At 32.6% G+C, this 18,965-nt stretch overlaps 1 protein-coding gene across 2 annotated transcripts in view; it reads left to right on the top strand.

Annotated features, from left to right (window-relative positions):
* The window catches only part of LOC123697355 (G-protein coupled receptor moody-like), a 34,965-nt gene extending 18,845 nt beyond the window's left edge, over positions 1-16,120 (top strand). The window contains exons 2-9 of one of the 2 annotated variants that reach the window (XM_045643841.1): positions 6,891-6,971; positions 8,296-8,436; positions 10,303-10,473; positions 12,312-12,439; positions 13,320-13,473; positions 14,080-14,306; positions 14,605-14,748; positions 15,128-16,120. In XM_045643841.1, coding sequence (XP_045499797.1) covers positions 6,901-6,971; positions 8,296-8,436; positions 10,303-10,473; positions 12,312-12,439; positions 13,320-13,473; positions 14,080-14,306; positions 14,605-14,748; positions 15,128-15,243 — 1,152 coding nt within the window. In that variant the 5' untranslated portion in view covers positions 6,891-6,900 and the 3' untranslated portion in view covers positions 15,244-16,120. Of the gene's footprint in view, positions 1-6,890; positions 6,972-8,295; positions 8,437-10,302; positions 10,474-12,311; positions 12,440-13,319; positions 13,474-14,079; positions 14,307-14,604; positions 14,834-15,127 lie in introns of both variants that reach the window. The other variant, XM_045643842.1, reaches the window with a different exon arrangement.
* Positions 16,121-18,965: the final 2,845 nt, after the last annotated feature.

The raw sequence follows: 18,965 nt of genomic DNA, 5'->3' as shown, positions 1-18,965 counted from the left end.
TTGTAGGAAATGAATCATTTGTCCATCGGTTTATATCAATTTATCCCTGGCGCCAATATTTATATCTTCCGTGGGATTTAAGCTAGGGTAAACTGCTAACCAGCCATAGTTATTGCGATCATAATATGAATTTGCCTGCAGTGATTTCAATTCAGGGTGTAAACTGTCTGGAAACTAAAGATCATAATACGGCCTCTGATGGCCTGAACTGTATCTGCTTTTGAGTTCTAGTTTGCAGGTATTTGTTTACTTCAGGATTAGGTTAGGGTCTTTCAATTTACTCTTTATTTTCGTCGCTTATATTAGATTTTAGTAGACAATAAGGAACATTTATTGCTATTACATATTGTAAATTCTTCACCATTCAACATTAATGTGAATAACACGTTCACACGTTCCTCAACAATCTGTCTTCCACGTCCCTAACCGATAATTGAATTCGTAAAGGCTTTTACGCATTTTCGCAAAGTACCACACACCTCGTCCTACTTACTTTAAAACGTTTTATCCTGAAAAAATATGGGCGGTGAATTTCCGAGAGAATTTTCTTTATGCGTCGGTAATCTTATCCCGGGCGAACGGTACAATGTCCCACATTACAACTATGTTCTCGATGCGATTTGGTTTCCTATTGTTTTTTATAAAACAATAAGTCTTTTGTGTGTAAAATACTGGATTTCGTACAGCTTTCTATTCAAATAACGTTTAAATTTTAATGCTTCTGTGACCTGTTTTCGATCACACTTCGGCGAAATTTTATTGTATTTACTTGCGAACTAATAAGTATTCAGGTGGAGAGAATTAAATAAGTTTATACGAATTTATATCTCTACTGATTTAGATATATTGTGATTAAGGGTTTACTAATCCTCTGAATTTTCTCTATAAATGATCGTACGAGTGTTATACGACTAGTAATTTTAAGTGTGTTTGTAATGCAGTGGTCGTCATCGTTAAACGAGCTAAATTGGAACTTACAATTGCTTGCAATGACCCACGCATTAATTAGAAGATATATATTTAACTTACGCGCTGCATCGAACCCACATAATGTTCATGTAGGTACTATAGGTACGCTATTTAGGGCTGATTTTTCAATCCTTGGTTAAAACTTATTCATCGAATAACGTATTAAACTACCATTTCAAAAATGTATTCTAATTGTCCGTATTTGACAGTTTACAGGTGACATTTTAAAATGTTCGTGTAATACTTTATTGGACGGATAAATTTTAACCAAGGATTGAAAAATCGGCCCTAAGTGAAATAAATAACGCTACTGATAAATTACCTAATAAGTTTATACGAGGAAGAAGGAACGACGATGGAACATTTACAATTAAAATAATTAATCTTTGCATTAAAACTGATGATATAGAATGAAACATTCACATTTATGAAAAATACGGTTCATATTTTAATACGAATAGAAAATGTTTTGCCAGATGATTTAAAACAATTGTCAAACAGCGCCGATATAATTTAGCTGTCTGCGCCCAAACTTGCCAGTTTCAAACTTACAGCATTTTTGGCAGACTTTGTGAACACCAAGCCAACTGGGACAGTCAACACCCTGGAAACCTATATTTGGTGATACATTTGGCAACTTGAGTGCAGAATGCAATGCCGTTTTTCTTTATAAATGTTACATCTACATTGAATTCAGTTTAACCCATATTTCATAATCTATTGTTTTCTTGAACGAATTTATGGGCACTTTGGTTATTGAGACATTCATTCAAATCAATAGTTGCACATTATTAATATATCATACAAAAAGCAGTTTAAAAAGAATATAATAGCAATATATTCCTGCTTTATAATACCAATTTTATTCAATGAAAATGTACAATACATTACGTTTTAATATTCCAATTGTTAACCGTCCGAGCTTTGCGGTACATAACTTAATATTTACTGCAAAATGAATGAGTCTAGACATTTTTAATAGATCCGGACAAAAGTGGCAGTCGTAATTCAAAAGTTAATCTAAATGCCATAGTGTCGACCCACTGTGGACGATTAAGGTCGCATAAAACACAATGACTCAATTTTTTGTCGCATTCGTACTTTCTTTATCTTTTCTTGTTATTATACCAAGAACCAGATACTAAACAAGTATAACTCATACTTTGTAAAAAAGAAGGTAGGTAACCGTATTCTAGGCTAAGTTAGATAAAGCGTCGCACGTGCTCACATTGTGTTTTTGGACGATGAATCCTGAAAATTGAATAACTTTTGTTGGCTCAACTTCTACGTAAATCTCCCGTATGTATGAATCTTTAAATTGATACTGCCATATACACTGGACACTGATGGAATCCTGTCCTTAAAGCTAATGAGGCTTAAGAAGTTAATGGGAGAAGTTAATGAAACATATAAGCGGGTAAATTTTTCCAATACAGTATTTTTCAGCTGAAGTGTATTACAAATTTCTTTATGTGAAATATGTAGAATGAATAAGGATATAACAATAAGAATTAATTAAATTGGTCTCCAGAAACCTCACTTATCATTTGAAATGCGAAACTGTGTAACAATGAAAAACTATACTCGCTATAGCTGTAAAATTAAAAACGTTTGCGTATTTTACGCGTGACAAATGCTTTGAATAAATAAAGGAGCTGTTAGTGTTAACTTCAGATGACCGTTATCCCTAGGACAGGGTGGTCATTTGTAAGGATTTCGTGTGACGCGTCGGAAATCTCGCTGTTAGGCCGGAGTAATGATTTGTAAAACTTGACTACGATATAAAGTATATAATATAAGAATAAGTTTTTAATATTGAGTAATTCCTTCTTTGAGTAATTTGCAGCAAACATAGGGTTAACACGTAGCAGAAATGTGCGCAACTTTTTGGTGCTTAACGTGTGCTTACACTTGTATTTCAATTTATACTTTAGACAGTAGCCCATTATTTTTAATTTATAAAATTTGAACATTTTTTTGCATAATTTTGCAAGTATTATTTAAATAAATAATACAGTAGCTTACTTCATAATAATGAAATGATACAACAAAGTTTAAAATGGTATAGAGTACATAATAAATCAATTAAAATTAATGTTTGTTTAGTGTGTTGATGGTCAATTCAACTGTATGATATAAAAGATGATGATTGTGGCTTCCGAATGAATGAATCGAGTGAAAGTGTGAAATTTAGCTACATTGTACGAGAAATTGGATTCAGTGTATGACGTGAGTTCAATAATTGCTCTAAAAAAAGTACCGAATAAAATTCTATTGATATCTTAAAACATATGTAATATTTTGACTCCGTCCATTGTTTGTCTTAATAAAATAAAATATCTTCATTTGCTCAAATTTGGTTCACAAGTTATTAGTAGTTGGTTCACAAGTTAGTCTCTTACGAAATGTACAGCACAATCGCCATCTTGAATCCCAAAAAAAAACAAATTCAGGCAAATAAGCATAAAGAATACCTACTAACAAAAGAAAGAGAAATGGTATTTCTTTCTTTACTTTCAATAAATCCACATGTCTGAAAAATCTATGTAATCCTTTCACGAAGTTTACACTGACCTCTACATCGTCTAATACTAATTTAAATTAGAATTAATGGTCAGGCCTATCGCCAGTTACAATGTTCAGCCCTCACAGGTGAATTCGGTCGAACCATTTATCATGATAAATTAGTTATACAAAATTACTGAATATTTTACGGGTGTATGAAACCGGACGTTTGAAATGTTAATCTTAATTTAAGTGATGCTTTGGGGCAAAATTAATTTGTAGATGTTGACAAACTATGGGCTTGGTTAAACAATGTGCTGACGATGTAGGCACAATTAAATTATTTCGCCAACTCGTGTACTATAATGTAATTGTTATGTCACCCATTTGTAGTTGCGTTGTTATGTGGATTCCATTCATACTGATACAAAACAATTTTGAGGGGCATTACGCTTTTCTTGTATGAAGATACAATACAAACAATCTTAAACATTTATTTCTTTTGCACCACTATTAGCACTTTTGAATCGTCATATTATCATAGTTTTATCACCGATTCTGAAAAGCCGTCCGGAATCTCCGTAGCTGCTCTTTAAAATCGTTTCAATTTTACGTTTTAATTTTACATAATATGTATATCCCGTACATGTTAAGTAGTAGGTAGGTACATATTATATTATTAGTAATATACATATCAGTTCAAAAAAGTTTTAACAATTATTTAGAATTGTAATTAAAACATATTTTTAATTAAATTTATATGCTCTATAATTCATCAGCAGTAAACGATGTTACCTTTTATTAAAAAATACTATACCTTGTCTGAAATACTGAAGGCAATCCATTTCAGCTGTCTGTCGTGTCTTAGTATAAATGAGATACATTTTTTAACATTAACCTTAATCATGCGATTCTATAACAGTCGTTTGTGAATAATTTTAATGAAACAGTATAACATTTTTCTTTAGTTTGTTTAACTTGAAATTGAGCGCACTAATTTATGTGATATGTTGATAACTATTCAATTTGCACACCGTGCTTTCGAAATTCTTAGCGTTCACTCGATAATATCTAATTTTGAATAATACCTACAATTGTTATACTATGAAAAATGGTCTGAGTGGTCTGTAGCTGATGTATGTAGTAGGTATGCAAATCTCGGCAACTCCAGTGACACGAATTGGGTCGCACAGCTGGAAAACATATAACAAGCTGTAAGTGCCCTCGGTGTTCAAATCATGAATGTCATAAAGTTATCCCTTTTCTGTCTCTAATTGTGCATACGTTGTTCTATAGTTTTATTGATGAACCCTTGGGACTGCTGTAATGGGACAAAACATTTAAATGTTATTACTTTATTGCTAATGTGGCCAGTTTTCGTGAAATAAGTCAAATTACGAGAAATTTAAATACTAATTCATTTTTCCGCTGCTAGCTGGGAAATAATAGATAATAAATGTTTAATTATATTGTACTCCATATCAATTATTTATAATAATCCGATCTTCTAATTAACCTGCAAAGAAAATCTATCCTCTAAAGGTAGCATTGTATAAACCGATTCTAGCAATTGATTGAACCAGTTCTTTTATCTGTGTTAAGAATCTGCTAATCTAGTTCGGCCAAAACAATCTGCTAGTCTATTTATGCCAAAACCTCTTTACCACAAACGATTCGACTGACAAATGTTCTGCTGAGTACATTTTTGTACCGCTTTGTTCCCGGGCAATAATCCTCATTGATCAAGGCTATTCAATTATATACTCGCTCTCACAATGAGAATGGTGTTTACGGTCGAGTGGCCTGTCGCGGGAGCGGCCGAGGCCAATACGCTTTGTTATTTGGTACATGAGCTTGATTAGCCGTAGGTACTATTTGGTGAGGGCCCATAAATATAGAAGGATATAAGCACTAAAACATACGCTGGATTTACAGGGACCGATAAATATCGTCGATCTTATTTCGATATTTCGGATAATGCCTATTTATGGCCACTTGTTACAAATCTTTTGTGTTTATTCTTATTTAGCGTCCTTTGCTTCAATAAGAAAATTAGATTACATAAAATAAAAAATAAACACTACTTTCATGTTACTTGGCATTACCCAATTTATTTTATTATCTTGTATGCATTTTCATGAACCCGTGTATACTTTCTCCATTTGAAACAACACGCGACTGTAATCGCATTTTCTTATTCATAGTATGTAAATAGCAAGTGCTTTATTTTGCAGCTCGAATATTTGTGATGTTGTATTGACATTGCAAATAAATCTAGCAGACAATAACCTCAGTAAATGTGATATTGCTTGAAGAAGAAATAGAGCTTATGTAAAATTTTACAACGAAAAAACGAACCGTATTTATACTTATATGCATTTTTTTAACATTTAAAATCCCATTGATTAATATAGGATATTTAATAGTCATTGTATCTAACAAACAAGTCTTTCTATAGACTGAAAGATTGACCTACTTAGTCAACTAGACTTCAACTATGCTCTTTTATTCATCATTCAATATATCGCCGAAATAAAAATTCCTATCATACCCAGTGCCCACATGTTTTGCATAACACTAAAATAAAGTAAAATCTAATAAGCAATAAATTCCGACGTTAACCATTGCTATAGGTACTCGGCCAAGATGAAAATAATATATCACTCTCGTACCGATTAGTGTGATATATTTGGCTTGAACTAGAAAATACGACATCCTTTTAAGAACATCCTGCTTTGTGATTCACAACCAAATGTATATTTATATTCAGTGCATCAGTAATCTAAAATTTGACCGTGTCTCATAAAATAACGGAAACAAACAGTTAGGTTACAATTGAATGGTAGGATTTCCTTTTAACTTAAACACTGATATATTGCTATACTTTTGTACTATATGGTTTTATAAGGATAATGAACGTATTATCTTTATATTAATCATCAATTAACTGATTTGAAGAGCATTCGAATTGACAATCGTCTTAAACCATTAAGTTTAGTGTTTCGACCTCTTTATAATAAAGGTTAAAGACAATTATTGTTCTGGCACCAACGGTTGTTGGTATTCCAAATTTTAAACGGCAGTTATGACATTGTATACTTAATACTTATTGCAACGGACATCTTTTTTTTGTGACTTTCTTTGAACATGAATAACTCATTAGGTTCCATTATTATCGAATGTTGTAGTTTTAATTAAGATTTATGCGTTTCAGACTACTTTATTTTCTAGCAATAATTAATCTCTTCGAACATTACATTATCAAAAGAAACTATTTCCTCCAATAGATGATGTTTTAAAAGAAAATTTCCTTTGATATATTTTTCATTAAATCACATATTATACCAGAGCTCAAGTCTAAATCTACTTGTATGATATTACTCCTCGAGTTTATAATAACGAAATTTATTTTCCAGAGTGGTAACAATGGCGGACGCTGATGCGTGGAATGTCACTGAGAATATTGCAGACAATGTGAGACCGAGCGAACTATCCAAGTGAGTTATAATAATCATACATTTTATCTAATATTTATTTTAGAAAATATTAATGCTGTTTATTTTTGTTTATTTATAGAAATTTAGTACAAGTGATAACTGATAAGCTTAGAATATTTTTGATGTCGCAAAAAATTTGCCGCCTCTGTAAGTAGGTTTTTTGTATATTTGGTATTTATTACCTAATATTTTGACGATTTCTTTCAATGTCTATTTTCGACATTCTAAAAGCTCTTCCAGACTTAAAAGGCAATACAATACGTCATAAAATATTTATTGTTTCGATATATCGTCAAATAAATTAAAATAACATTTTATTTTAATCTTCCTATCAATTCAAATAGATAAAACTCTGTTTACTTACTTTCTATTTGCTAACAAAACATTGTGCTGCATTTCTATTCTCTTTATGTAAATAGATCGGAAAACACGCATCTGTCATCTATAAAAAGGGCAAAACTATTATTTTAATTGAACCTACATGACTGTTCAATTTTTTCTGTGAGTCAAATCAGTTCCTATATTTAAACAACTTGTAGTTATTTTTAATATTCACGTGTTGGTTTTTATTATTCATAAAAAAATTTCAACGCTCATCAATAGACATTAATGTAATTCTTAATTCCCTATTATACATTATTATAGGGAATTATAAATAGGCAATATAAAGTATCTATTAAAATAAGCCATCTCAAACTATTAAACCCAATTCTAACGCAAGTACTTATTAAGTTCCAGGCTATTCAACGTGGATGATTTATTATGAATTTGTTTTAATAGGTCAAGTATTTAATTCACGAAACAACCATTGTTGAAAAGTTTTGCACAGTAAATCTGGCCTTGGTCATTACTCTCACAAACTAATCCCAAGCCCAATGAAATATTATTGAACATCTTCGAATAAATTCAAGAACAATTCTAAAGCTATCGCTCCGAGTTTTCCAGGAGGTATTCACCTGCTTTTGAATTATAGAACGTTGTTTTCATTTGTGCCAGACAAATTATTCAAAATTCTAAAATAAACAAACACCTTTCAACCATTCCAAATATTCAGAAATTCGTTATTCCATATCAAAATCTGTTAACCTAACTAAACATAGGTTTCACATATCAAAGAGTATGTTTTAAGCATTTTTTCGTTCAAACTATAATTAATGACTGCTTTTATTCCTTTTAAACTCTGCTTCATTTAAAGCACATAATGAATATCCTATTACTTCATACTCCGCTTTGGTTGTAAAGTTTTGTTTCGTGAAAGGAAATTCTACTTTAGCGTATTCAATAAAGCTTTGTAAGTGCTTGTAATATATTTTTTTTGTTCCAGGTTTTCACCGGCCCTGCTCACATTTGCAGCTGTGGTGACCGGCTTTATTATGCTCATAGGCTTGTTTGGCAACTTACTGACTGTAGTCGCACTCCTTAAATGTCCGAAAGTCAGAAATGTTGCAGCTGCGTTTATCATTAGGTGAGTTAAACTGTAATCTTTACGGTCTGCAAAATGTGTTTTAACGCAATTATTAAATGGTTTCAACTTTTAATAAATTTAGAATCCTTAAAAAATTATGTTTAGAATTAAATTGATCATTGGCATACATCATATTTTATACGGTCAATGAAAGATGTGAATAAAGATGTTAGTTGCGACTCTATATTACCTCTCTAGTGCTACCTATACATCTAACCAAATGAAAATACGTAGAATGTTCTTAAACATATAAAAGCTCATAATTTCATCAAGAGTACCTAAATAAAGTATAAAATGAATAAATGTTTTATGCCCAGTTTGCATGCACATCATGCGTGTGCAACTGACATGTAAATAGGTTTTAGCCCATTCATCTCACAATAGCATTCAATCGTATCATCTATTCATGCTTATCCATTCGTTTTATTTTAATTCATGCTTGCAGTTTTCTTAGAATGAAGTATTTTTTAACATCTTTTCCATTACCACATGAAACGTTTGTCAAAAAGAGGTACATATAGATGGAGCATTTGACAAACTTAAATTGATACATAATACTTTTCTGAACCCCAGTCAAAACCTCTTCAAGCAAATTTTAATTGAAAATGTTTTGAAATAACAACGTAATCTATAACAACGACCCCGAACGTGGCTTAGCCTGTGAAATGAAAAAGACTCGTATCAAAATCTACAAATTGATGGTCTTAACCTTTTGAACTAAATGGAGAACTGTGGAAAAATCTATAAAAGCTTAAGCTGTAGCGTTGTTATGGCAATTGGATTTAATAATGTGTAGAGATTTCCATTATTATCTAGGTACTATAGTCGAAAAAATATATTAAAAATGATAAACGACTTGTTAATTAAGCCTCAATGTGAACTAATTATGCCTCGTATCCACAAAATTAATTTAGAGCTGAACCTTTTTTCCGTTTTCCCAGAAGTTATCCATAAATCATATCTATTTACTTCCAAGAATTTTCTGATAATCATTAAGCCAATTCCTTAGCTATTATAATTCAAGTCTCGTACACAATCCTCTTCAAATGGTGTAAATGCCATAACAAGGTGGATGACGACGTACTTTATGAAGGCTTCACATCATTCTTGTGGAAATGGGTCAAACATGACGAGCGGTAATTAAACATTTTAGCGGGGTGTGTAGGCTGTTTATTGTACACTCACACGGAGTACCGTAAAAGTGACAATGTGTCGTTAAAGTTTTATTTATAAACGAGTTAACCTAGTGACATTTGTATTAAGTAACAGGTTATGGTTTATTGACACAAAGCAACGTGATTGTAGAATGTAGAGTATTAGTCCGTAACACACCCTTATGTATTTCATTCGATCAATATATTTTTAACACACATCTTATGTAAGTTCATTATCAACGTAAAGGTTAATATAAACAAAGTACAGATGTACCTACATCAAAAACCAAGAATGGTGCGGATGCATTAGCATCCAGAGTGAAAGTTTCACCTTCGCCCTATTAGGATTTCTACTTTTACTATTTAGTTATTTAGCACACTTTCGTCTGTGGTATCAAAGCTTTTGAATGTGGTAGCAAAGCACTATTTTCGCCTTTGTACATTGAATTAAATCCTAGCTATATTCTATTCTGGGATTTGGATAATATCTTAGCGATATATTTTACTAATATAATATGTTATATTGATAAAAAAAATTTTAGCATCAACGACTAGATTTTGAAAGGTACGCATTACTTAATATAGGTACAAGTTAGGTATACTTATAATACAACATTAGACAAATTATAAAAATTAAAAAGGTTAATTAATTAATAGAGTGGAGCTATAAAATCACTACGAATGAAATTAATTGTTATTCTATTGCTTTCAGTCTCTGCATAGCGGATTTTCTATTCTGCGCGATGGTCCTTCCCTTCGCTATATCTGGATTCTGGACTCGCACGTGGTCGCACGGAGGCGCTCTGTGTAAGCTCGTGCCGTTTCTGCGGTATGGCAATGTTGGCGTCTCTCTACTGAGTATAGCCCTCATTACTTTGAACAGGTATGGTTTATTCAATTATTGAATGAGAGATGAATAAAACTTATGAAACTTCGACTTACCAAAACTTTTGGGGTTTTCGGTAAAAAAAGTGTCAATATCGTTTGAGCACAATTAGAAATCGCGTGCCTATGATCATAAACGTTGTTATTATTGATGGAAGGCCTATATCGTAAGGTTTTAATTTAAGCTCTGAAAAGGTGAGATAAGTTTCAAATATTGTTCGAAATTAAAATCGAGAAATTAAATTCAATTTCAAACGATGCATTGATATTCTAGTGACGCATTTAGTAACACGTAGGTATTTCCTATAAATAGTATTACAGGAAAATGATATATTTGAGCTTTACGTAATTAATTGCTTGACCATATTATATACGTAAGGAATCGTTCGTAATCGAATAGCATTTAACCCTTGTGATTCACATCGTCATTCCAATTGCGTAAAATAACAAAGATGTTGGTATCATGAGGATATTGTAACAATAAAAATGCGAAGCATGCCTGCGACCTTCTATATAAGGGCTACGACAAGGTAAAAAATGTTGATTGTACTTGTAGGTCAAGAACGTTAATAGGTCAATTTCTATAGATGCGATTACTGTCATTGTTTATAAAGAAATTCCAATACTTTTCTTAGAAATGAACATTGTGGAAAAAGGAAATACCTTATCTGCAAGAACACAATATTATTCCATAAATGTTAAAACCTATAGGTAAGTGCTTTCTTTCCATTGTTTAAATATGTAAAATACATTATTATTGATTTATTTTTGATATCCCTATTAACTTCATTCATCAGAAACACACCACAAAGCCGTAAAAAGTTATATCAGTCAAATATTTTAAATCGAATCAGTCCCAAACTTAATATATCTGATGGATTATTGAATTCGTATCAGTGATTGAATTGCACGTGTAAATATATGCGAGGGATTACCTCAAACCGATTTAACGTCGGGAACACATGACGAATATTAGGTGTCGCCGTACCGTACGTACCGTACGAAAATATGTTTTTCACACCTGCTCTACTCGAGATCTGAATTTCTCGCTATCTCATTGTAAAGCTTATTTCAAATTCAATTATTTTACTCCGATATTGGCCATGAGAAATGTGATGTTTTACATAGCTCAGACTTTTTTAGGTCTGGAATTGTATAGACTTGACTTCGATAGATTGTTCAAAAATGTGTAATTTACGAATTTAAATTAACGATATCAACTTTTTATTATCTAGACTGTAGTACGCCTAAAAAATGACACCTTTTCGTTCTGAATTATTTTAATGGCTTAGTTTTCTATACCTAGCTAACTCCTAAGGCTTTCATATATAACAAAATTTAATATATTTTACGACTGCAGCTAAAGTATTTAAACTAAACAAATAAATAAACTAACGGCTTAAAATATCCAACTAGTAACTTCGTTAGACAAATTAGGTTCAGGTGGCATTCGTTATAATACACAAAGTTTTCGTATAAAATCTACACAGACAGTGTGGCGTTGCATAAATAATTCCCTTGAAATTTCATAGATGCAACACTTTGGTCAGTGGAAATGAAAATTTCTCTCTGAAATGAGTTGAGAGTACTTAATAATCATGTACCAAAAATAGAGCAAAATTAATTAAAGCATGGTTTATTTACATCAAATTGTTTGATATAAAAATATACCCAAATTCGATCCTATTTATCCTCAAATTTCAAATCGACCGTGTTTCCACGGCACCCATATTAAGTTTATGAAATTATTATAAATAGAAAAGGCTAACGAAAGTTCAACGTTTTATTGAAATTGATATTTAGGATCTTGTAAACCATAATTTTATTATTTTTCAGGTATATAATGATAGCCCATCACAGCTGGTACTCTCGAGTGTATAGGAAACACAACATAGCGCTTATGATCGTCTTTTCCTGGATGTTTTCATATGGAATGCAAATACCTACTCTTGTTGGAGTTTGGGGTACGTATTTTTTTTAACATTCTTTCATTCGAACTGAAATTTAACCATTATTTCAATAATGATTTGTACAGTATTGAAAGACAATATTTCCTTATTTGAGTATTCAATCCTATTTACATTATTACGTGTACCTATATCTAGTGAATTTATATGGGAAAGTTTCCAAGCCATTCCATAATTATTATGTTCTGAAATCCCCAATTTACATCATTTTATAGTATGACCACGTATAACTATAAAGTATTCTGTGTTATTACACTTTAAAAGCAATATCCCTTAATTCCATTCAAGTTTTAATAGTCATTCTCACATCTTTAAATACTTAATCCAAAATACTACAAATATTTACAAGTACAATAAAATTACACTGTAACGTCCCCAAGAGATGTATTTAGGATTTAGCGTTAGCATTTAATTCCTTTGGTACCTTATATGGAGATACCCGAAGAAACTTTGCAGACAGATAGCGTAGTAGAGGCTATTAAATAGAAACAACCTATGAAGCCTAGCTTACAAATTACATCTTAGCCGAACACAATAAAGGTCTCTGGATACATTTACATTTTAACGTTTTACAATACATTCCATTCTCTTAGTCTGATACTATGCAAATATCGAAACAATGCAACGTTTTAATGTGATTTGTACTGTAGGAATATCTACAAAATATTTAAAATAAACATAGTATATATCTATGTTTATTTTTGATGTAGTTATTCATAAAAAAAACACAAAATTTAACAATGTAGGTATTTAAGCAATCATATAATTTCAATATTTACTATACCGTAGATTGACTCTAGATTTTTTAGTGCCTAGTCAAATGTTAACAATGTTATTATTACATGAAAAAACTAACCTTTGTTCTCTGTTATTTCAGGTAAATTTGACTACGATCAAGAATTGGGGACGTGTTCAATCGTCCCAGACGAGCATGGCCGCTCAGCGAAAACAGCTCTCTTTGTTATAGCATTTATTGTTCCCGCCTTGCTTATTTTTATTTGTTACGCGAGAATATTTTGGGTGGTACACAGGTAAATAATACTTATTTTATTTCAATGTAATTTCAAATAGGTATTTCATTTTTTGCAAATTTTATTTTTCTGCCTATACTGAGTCCCAGACTATATTCAACATGTAGTCAACTAACTTTTTTTTTCTCATGACTAAATTCAGAGTAAATCGCTCTTGTTTTCTTAAATCAGTTTATAGCTCTGATTTATTTTTATTTAGTTTTTATTGGTTCCTCCTATTTCAATTAATACCTACCATGGAATTAAGGAAGACGAATACTTTTTATGGATTCCAGACGTCCCTCGTCCCCTTGTACCTTATCTTTATGGGACGAAAATAAATAGCCGTTGAGGTTTTCATGCTTTATTACATTTTACGGCGTCGTAAAATCGTTTACCTATTTTATTTATAGCTATCGTGTGAGACGCTTTTGTCACGTAAATGAATGTTCATGATTCATGCAAGTTGTACAAAGTACATTGCGAGCACACGGTATTAATCCTCTTCATATAAATTGAAACAACCAAAATGCTACGTAAAGCTCAGATTCGCCAGCAAATTATACATAGACCTTATACCTACCTACTTAATATATTTAGTAAATATATTTTAAAATGATTTTCCAGCTCAGAACAACGTATGCGCGAACATCATAGATCTCAAACTGCCAGCCAAGGCACACTCAACAATGGCAGCGACAAACGCTCTACAATCAAGGATACAAGAGAAACAAAGGCTCGACGAAACGAATGGAGGATAACGAAGATGGTCCTCGCTATATTCTTGTCATTTCTAGTCTGTTATTTGCCAATTACTATTGCGAAAGTGGCTGATAGTCATGTTCATTATCCAGGTAAGAATTTTATGATGTTATTCAAAATCAGATGTAATATAATATTTATTATTCTGATTTAACATGATAAAATTGTTTTGTCAATTGTTCTAAAATTCCTGAAAATGATTTTGTCTTTCTAAGTGAAATAAATGATAAAAATATAAAAAAATATACTTTGGAAAAATAAAAAACAATAACGATAAATGTTGGTAAAAACGTACCAGAACTTATTTTATACTTATAGCTGTGCTTATAGTATTCCTTAACTGTAGCATAAAATACAAAAACAAAAACATAACAAACAACAAATCCACAGTATTCCACATCGCGGGCTACCTCCTGCTATACGCAAGCGCGTGCGTGAACCCGATCATCTACGTCATTATGAACGCGCAGTACCGCGCCGCGTACGCCGCGGCTCTGTGCTGCCCCCTCGCGCGGCTCTCCGGGCTCACCAGCGGTGCGTATCCCTCCTCGCCCGCATGCCACCAAGTCAGGAAAACTGAGCGAACCTCCGCGCTCGCTTCTTATGTACGCTCTTGAAGGTATCATCGGTCTCATTTGGCACTTATGGGCTTTGCACGTTTTGTAGTCATTTCATAAATTCTTTTCTAAACTTTTTTCATATTGTGATGTTTCTATCAATCCATCTTTTAGTGGAATCTTTCATCTTTGTCTTGAAACGCTTGACTTCATATTGTTTCAATAATTGAATCATAATGCATTATGCAAAAAGTCTATCCAGATCAAAATATACATAAGACAGTTCATTTCACGCACGACGGAATTTAGATCTAAGTGTGTGTTAACGCTAATAACTAGTATCTCATTATTTTTAGAGAAATGGAACGAGCGTCACGGATACAGCTTCAGCAACACACGAACGGTGCTCAGCCAAGTTTCACTAGGCGAGTCGAGAGCGGACCCTCGGGGCAGTTCCATGCACGGCAGATAAACCCCAGACCGTCTGGCTCACTCCGCGGCAGCTGTCACAGCATCGGCGCCAAAACTGAACTCACCTACGGGGTCAATGGACCCAATTCGAAAATATCAAGATTCGAAATCCACCAATCGATTTCGTAATAGCTTGTCGTTCGATATTTTGACGTACCAAAGATAATTTTATACCAAAAGACATTTTGATAGTTTTTATTACCTACGTATTTTATATTATCTGTGCTAATGCTGTTTTATTTTATATTTCCGTCCATAACGTGCGACAAGCTGATTACGATTTAATTGTCATTGTAAATACTGTATTACCTAGTTAACATTGTAAGCATAGATATTACTTGTATAGTGTATTTATTTAATTTAGGTAAACAATTATGCATAATACAATAAAACCACCTTTAAATGTATACTTAAGTCATTTTATATGAAGCATTCCAACACAGAGATTTTTGCTATTTAATAATTTCAAAACATTCCATTGTATTTTAACGACATTTTAACAACAAAGAACGTATTTTAATTAATAGGCCAAAGAATAAAACATAAGAAAGAACACAGACGTTCGCTTCTGTTTATATTTTCTGTATGCTCAAGTTACCCATTTATAAATACATAATATGAATTGTGTACATAATGTTTTGACATAAAACTATTACCAATGTATACCAGTTTTACGGGTGTATTGTATGTGAAATTTTCATAACTCTGTGCCTTCTATTTTATCTTTTTAAATGTTATGCCATATTTAATTAAGATTTAAAATTGAATTGAAACGTAATGTTAGAGTTATAATAATCTGTAATGGAATTATTTATTTATTTTATCAGTAACACATTTATTTGACTCAAAGGTTGTTAAAATAAACAATTTAAATTGCATAGTTGTCTTATTTAGGTAATGTTTTCGGCCTAATACCTACCCATTAACGTAATATTATCATATCGACGAATCATATTTCTACAAAAATAATAATAATAAAAGATAAAGCTCCCAGGCTCCAGCCATCTGGTCACTCTGCCGGAGTTTTAACTTTTAACTTCACCGCCGGCCGCCGCATGGTGAGGTACTACCACAGGTACTACCCCCCTAACAGATAATAAATATCAATCAAGCCCGGATAACATCCGGAAAAGATTGGTTACACTGACATGGGTATTTTATAATACCGGCTTTATGTATCATTTAGATCAGACAGATCAATATTTATAATATAGAAGTGATGATGTTATGGAACACGAACAAATATAAAAAACAATTTGAAATTATGCAAGCTTTGTATACTTATTTCCATTAAAATAAAATAGACTCCTTACGGCACTTCAAAATTCAAATTCCAATAATTCATAAGATAGGTACATGGGCGTAGCTAGGCCATGGGCTCAAGGTGGGGCAACAATAAAAAATAATATGTAACTAGCAATTACTGTATGTACCAAGTATGTACCCAAAGTTATATCCAGGTCTTCAAATGCCGGCGACCGTACCGCCGGCATTTGCGAAGGCATTTGTGAAGGCATTCGCGATGGCATTCGCGAAGGCACTCGCGAAGGCATTATTGGCATATTTGATAGTTTTTCATACCTCTAAGTGATAACAGTAAGGCAGAACAACGTTTGCCTGGAGAGTCAATATAATATAAAATAAGTACCTATAATATGTCGTAGTACCATTCGCGAAGGCATTTACGATGGCATTCGCGAAGGCATTTGTGAAGACATTCGCGATGGCATTAGCGAAGGCATTCGCGAAGGCACTCGCGAAGGCATTTGCGAAGGCATTCGCGAAGGCACTCGCGAAGGCATTTGCGATGGCATTCGCGAAGGCATTTGCGAAGGCATTCGCGAAGCCATTGGCGAAGGCATTTGCGAAGGCATTCGCGAAGGCATTGGCGAAGGCATTTGCGAAGGCATTCGCGATGGCATTCATGACATTACATGACATTACATACAAGATCCCTTATGCCCGGTTCCTATATTCAACGGATCGTCATAGTATCAAAGCTACTATCCGTTTTTCTAGAACTAACTACGAGTCGTTATTACCGTTCCACAATTTTATTTCTTGACGTGCTATCGACGGACATCCGTTGGTCATAAAAATACCGAGCCCTCTTCACTCACAGATGTGCGTTTCGTTATAAGCCAAATTGAAATTAAAATAACACAAAATTCAGGACAAAATAAGTTAAATATACAGCCGAATTATAAACTTTAAGAATAAAGTTTCTTATTAATAAAGAACTAATACTAAAGAACTATATATTTGTAGACATCTGCGTGATAATTTTCCTTCTAAACAACCTAATGCGTTACACAGAAAGCAAAAACGGAACGTTTTTCTCGCGCACGCGTGCATTGCTTGTCAGTTGTCAAATTATTGTCATTCATTGTTGATTGATTTGTGTCATTGTGTCATTCATTGTCAAGTTTTATAATTAAAGAATAACAATACAACGACCACTGTTTATATATTTATTAAAAATGGATATTACGCCGGTAAGTACGCCTTTATATTTCTTCTTTAAAATCGTCTGCCGCTTACTTTTTGCTTCGGACACTTTTAAAGTCAAACATATATTTCTGTTACAGAAATCGAAGAAGGCTATGAGTAAAGACGAGATTGCTCAATTATTATAACCAGTAAGGAGACTAATGCTTCTACGAATAAATTAAAGGATGAATGTTGGACTTCGTTGACCAACACATTTAATGCAAAAATTGGTCAAATACCAGGAAAACTTTTTATTTTCAGCCAAAAAATTCAAACATAATAAGGATGATGGACAAATATTATGAAGAAATAATTGAAATACTGAACACACAATAACTAATTAATTTTTGTATATTATTAAGCAATATATCTAGACATACGGTAGAAAAAGAATTTGTTAGGTAGTGCTAAATGTAAATCTTATGTAAAAAATGTATTTAGTTCAGAGAGCCTATTACAGCGTTAAGGAATATAATATAGAAGATGATAATCGATGGAGGGTTGTCGCGTAAGAATCACAGGACAGTTCTTTGGCATATATTATGTAGTTACATATTACTATGTAAAATTAAACATAGTTATAAAGAAATAAAACTTTTATTCCATTTTATTATGTACTTTTATTTATTTTTTATTATTTACAATACAATGTTTAAAAAATTGATTTCTACATTGCAAACATAGACACATATATATACTAGTGGTCCGCCCCGGCTTCGCCCTTGGTACATGTTTATGTTTTCTTTCCATAATAACCATCCTCGTACCTCAAGGAACATTATAAAAAAATAATTATCGAAATCGGTCCACCCGTTCACGCGTGATGCCGTGACCAAGGGAAATAGGTCTGCCACTGATATCGATATTGTGCCTTAAGCATAGAACCTCAGCGTCAACAGTAATTGATGTTATGGAGATACCCCATGATTCCTGAAATGACAACATAAATTAGGTATGTAATAAGGTTAGACGTGTTTGGTATAATATTAATGCCTCCATTAAACTAACCTGGCTCCTTTTATTCGTACGTCTGGATAAATTTCAAGAAGTAATTGTTCAACAGATTCGAAATCGAAATCTCAATTGAAATTCGTGAGAATCCAGGGTCGCAAAAAAATCCACTCCTTCTCTATAATATATACTCTTTCACGCCCACTATCTTCTTCCGAAATTCGATATAATATTAAACACTTCTCTATCACTATCTGAACTCCACATTTCGATATTGAAGCG

The sequence above is a fragment of the Colias croceus genome, chromosome 14 (genome assembly GCF_905220415.1).
Source record: "Colias croceus chromosome 14, ilColCroc2.1".
NCBI lineage: Eukaryota > Metazoa > Arthropoda > Insecta > Lepidoptera > Pieridae > Colias > Colias croceus.
Note: the sequence above shows the minus strand (reverse complement) of the source record. Positions and strands in the feature narration are given on the sequence as shown.